The following is a 3,652-nucleotide window of genomic DNA, read 5'->3' as shown; positions in this document are numbered from 1 at the left end:
AGTGGTCACTGGTCACTCACCGAGCGGTCACCGCGTCCGCAGGGCATCGTGAAGCAGGACTCGCTGGTCATCAACCTCAACCGCAGCAACCCCAAGCTGAAGGACCTCTACATCCGGCCCAACATCGCCCAGAAGCGCATGCAGGGCGCGCTCGAGGCCCACGTCAACGGTGACCCAAAAGACGGGAATTTGGGGCATTTTGGGCGGCTTTGGGGGCATTTGGGGTGGAGTTTCGGGGAGGCGGTGAAGCTTTAGGGGGTTTTGTGGGGTTTTTTTGGAGTTTCTTGAGGTTTTTTTTGGGGTTCCTCAGGGTTTTTTGGGGTTCCTCAAGGTTTTTTGGGGTTCCTCAAGGTTTTTGGGCTTCCTCAGGGTTTTTTGGGGCGCTAACAAGGTTTTTTGGGGTTCCTCAGGGTTTTTTGGGGTTCCTCAACGTTTTTTGGGGCGTTTACAAGGTTTTTGGGGTTCCTCAGGGTTTTTTGGGGTTCCTCAACGTTTTTTGGGGCTTTAATAAGGTTTTTTGGGGTTCCTCAAGGTTTTTTGGGGTTCCTCAACGTTTTTTGGGGCTTTAATAAGGTTTTTTGGGGTTTCCTCAAGGTGTCTTTGGAGTTCCTCAAGGTTTTTTTGGAGATTTTTTTGGGTGTTCTTGAGGTCTTTTGGCGTTTCTTGAGGTTCTTCCGGAGCTCCTCGAGGTTCTTCTGGTGTTTCTTGAGGATTTCTTGGGAGTCTCTTTATGGATTTAAGGTTTCTCGAGAGGGTTTTTTTTTGGTTCTTGTAGGTTTGTTGGAGCTTCTTGACGGTTTCCATGGGGGTTGTTGGGCTCCCGTGGATTTTGGGGTGATTTTCATGGGTTTTGGGGGTTTCCTTTCGCCGCCCAGGGTTCCGTTTCACGTCGGTGCGGGGGGACAAGGTGGACATCCTCTACAACAACATCAAGCACGCCGTGTTCCAGCCCTGCGACGGCGAGATGATCATCGTGCTGCACTTCCACCTCAAGGTGTGCCCAATCCTGGCAACGTTTTTTTTGGGGGGAAAAAAACGCAGGTTTTGGGCAAAACATAGAATTTTGGGTGAAATCCCCAAGATTTTGGGGAAAAATCCCAAGATTTTGGGGTGAAACTTCTTGGGGTTTAGGGCAGTTCTTGGGCTGGGTCAAACCCAATGATTTGAGGTCAAAAATCGGCAGTTTTGGGTTGAAATCCTGGGATTTTGGGGCAAACTCCACAGTTTTGGGTGTAACACCCACGGATTCCATGGTTTTGGGTTGAAATTCCTCCGTTTTGGGCGAAACTTGGTGGTTTTAAGTTAAAACTTCATGGCTTTGGGATGAAACTTTGTGGCTTTGGGTCGAAACATGGCAGGTTTGGGTCAAAAATTGCCAATTTTGTCCAACGTTGCGAAACCTGGAATTGTGAGCCCAAACCGGGCGATTCTGGGTCAAAACCCGCAATTCTGAGTTCAAACCTGTCGATTTTGGCTCAGAACCTCGAATTCGGTGCTGAATCCCGGGCGTTCCCGCGCTGGAACTTGCGGATTTTGCGCCGAGCCCCCCGGAATTTTCCCGAATTCCCGTTTTCTCCACCCAGAACGCCATCATGTTCGGGAAGAAGCGGCACACGGACGTCCAGTTCTACACCGAGGTGGGGGAGATCACCACGGATTTGGGCAAGCACCAGCACATGCACGACCGCGACGACCTCTACGCCGAGCAGGTGGGAACCTGGGGGCGACTCCGGGAATTCCGGGCCGTTCCAGAACGTTCCCGAACGTTTCTGGGTCGTTCCCGGCGGTTTTGGTTCAATCCCGGCGGTTTTGGGGTCGTTCCCGGTGGTTTCTTTGAGATATTTTGTGGATTTTTTTTTTGAGTCTTTCAGCATTTTTTCGGTGGTTTTCCAATGACCTTTTGGGATCGTTTCCACGGTTTTGGGTCGTTTCTGTGGGCTTTGGGTCATTTTCATGGGATTTGGGGTCCCAGATGGAGCGGGAGACCTTTTTTTGGCAATTTCCATGGGTTTTGGGCCGTTTCCGTGGGGTTTTTGCTCAATCCCGTGGGGTTTGGCCATTCCCTGTTCCCACGGGGTTTTTGGGGCATTTTCCTGGGATTTGGGGTCCCAGATGGAGCAGGAGACGTTTTTTGGGCCATTTCCATGGGTTTTGGGGCCATTTCCATGGGTTTTGGGCCGTTTCCGTGGGGTTTTCGCTCAATCCCGTGGGGTTTGGCCGTTCCCTGTTCCCACGGGGTTTTTGGGGCATTTTCCCGGGATTTTGGGGTCCCAGATGGAGCGGGAGATGCGGCACAAGCTGAAGACGGCCTTCAAGAACTTCATCGAGAAGGTCGAGGCCCTGACCAAGGAGGAGCTGGAGTTTGAGGTGCCCTTCCGGGAGCTGGGGTGAGTCTGGGCAGAAAAACGGGAAAAATGGGGGAAAAAATGGGAATTTGGGGAAAAAATGGGAATTTGGGGGGGGTTTGGAGGAGTTTCAAGGTGTTCGTGGCTGGAAAAAAGGGGGAAAGAGAGGGGAAAAACGGGAATTTGGGGGGATTTGGGGTCATTTCCTGGGGGGTTGGGGGCTCCTGGGGAATTTTGGGATCTTTTCACCCATTTTTGGGTCTTTTCCCCCACTTTTGGGGGGGGTTTTTCGGGTCTTTCCTCACTTTTGGGATCTTTTCCTCATTCCTGGTGTCTCCTTGGGGTGTTTTGGGGGGAATTTTTGGGGCAGTTTCCAGATTTTTGGGATCTTTACCCCCCTTCTTTTTTGGGGTCTTTTCCCACTTTTGGGACCTTTTTGGGGTCTTTTCCCCGTTCCTCTGATTCCTTTCCCCATTCCCGTGATCCTGTCTGCCATTTCTGGGCAATTTCGGGTCAGCTTTCCCAATTCTTGGCCTCCTTTCCCCATTCCCGGGCTCCCTTCCCCCCGCCCCTGGGCTCTCCTGGCGGGAATTCCGTGCCGCTTTCCCCCTTCCTGGGGTCTTCCCCCGTTCCCTCTGGGAAAGCCAGAGGCTTGGCATCCCGGAGGAATGGCTGGGGTAGGAGGAACAAAGACTAGGCAAAGAATTCTAAGCGGGTACTTCAAATATCTTTTAATTTTTACCCTAAAACTAAATACTAGGTCAAAGATGGCTTCATCTTTTGACAAATTATTGCCAAGGCTCAGGGTTTCAGGCAGGCTGTAGGCTGAGGTGGACAGTGGGCACTTTCACTGAAGCACTGTAGGGTTTGTCCCCAGGGTGCCACATGGGCACACAGCGGTCCTGATCCCTGGCAGCTTGAATCCAGCCCTCAGTTCATGACTGAGCAGCAGCGCAGAGTGCTGTGGAATGGCTGACAAAAGCACTGGCTGTGGAGAGGGCACCCATGAATGTGAAACTCAAACAACCTCTTGACCCACAATCCACCTATAGTTCATTCCACTCCACTCCATCAGATAGAAGCCGCTTGCAGCTATGCAAATAGTCCATCCTGCCTGTCTTGTTGGCCTTCTCTCTGCCCGACGTAATTAGTGTGGTGAGTAAATAGAACAATGAGGTCAAATACAGGGCTAGATTTTCCTTGAAATTGTTCCAGATATGGCCAGGACACCTGAAAATGTGGTATCCACAGAGCCTGCTCTGGGAGCACTAGCTGCAACATCTGTCCATCCAGAGGCGGGATGAAAC

The 3,652-nt window shown here is 51.5% G+C and overlaps 1 protein-coding gene across 1 annotated transcript in view; it reads left to right on the top strand.

The window, feature by feature from the left end:
* Positions 1–15: 15 nt before the first annotated feature.
* The window catches only part of LOC103624301 (FACT complex subunit SPT16-like), a gene marked incomplete at both ends in the record, with an annotated part of 4,408 nt that continues 771 nt past the window's right edge, over positions 16–3,652 (top strand). The window contains 5 exons of the mRNA XM_017747061.1: positions 16–169; positions 876–994; positions 1,584–1,709; positions 2,275–2,387; positions 3,497–3,500. Coding sequence (XP_017602550.1) covers positions 16–169; positions 876–994; positions 1,584–1,709; positions 2,275–2,387; positions 3,497–3,500 — 516 coding nt within the window. The remainder of the gene's footprint in view (positions 170–875; positions 995–1,583; positions 1,710–2,274; positions 2,388–3,496; positions 3,501–3,652) is intronic.

Source organism: Corvus brachyrhynchos, unplaced genomic scaffold (genome assembly GCF_000691975.1).
Source record: "Corvus brachyrhynchos isolate BGI_N302 unplaced genomic scaffold, ASM69197v1 scaffold5141, whole genome shotgun sequence".
Classification (NCBI taxonomy): domain Eukaryota; kingdom Metazoa; phylum Chordata; class Aves; order Passeriformes; family Corvidae; genus Corvus; species Corvus brachyrhynchos.
The sequence above is the reverse complement of the archived record's forward strand: the minus strand, read 5'-3'. Positions and strand labels throughout refer to the sequence as shown.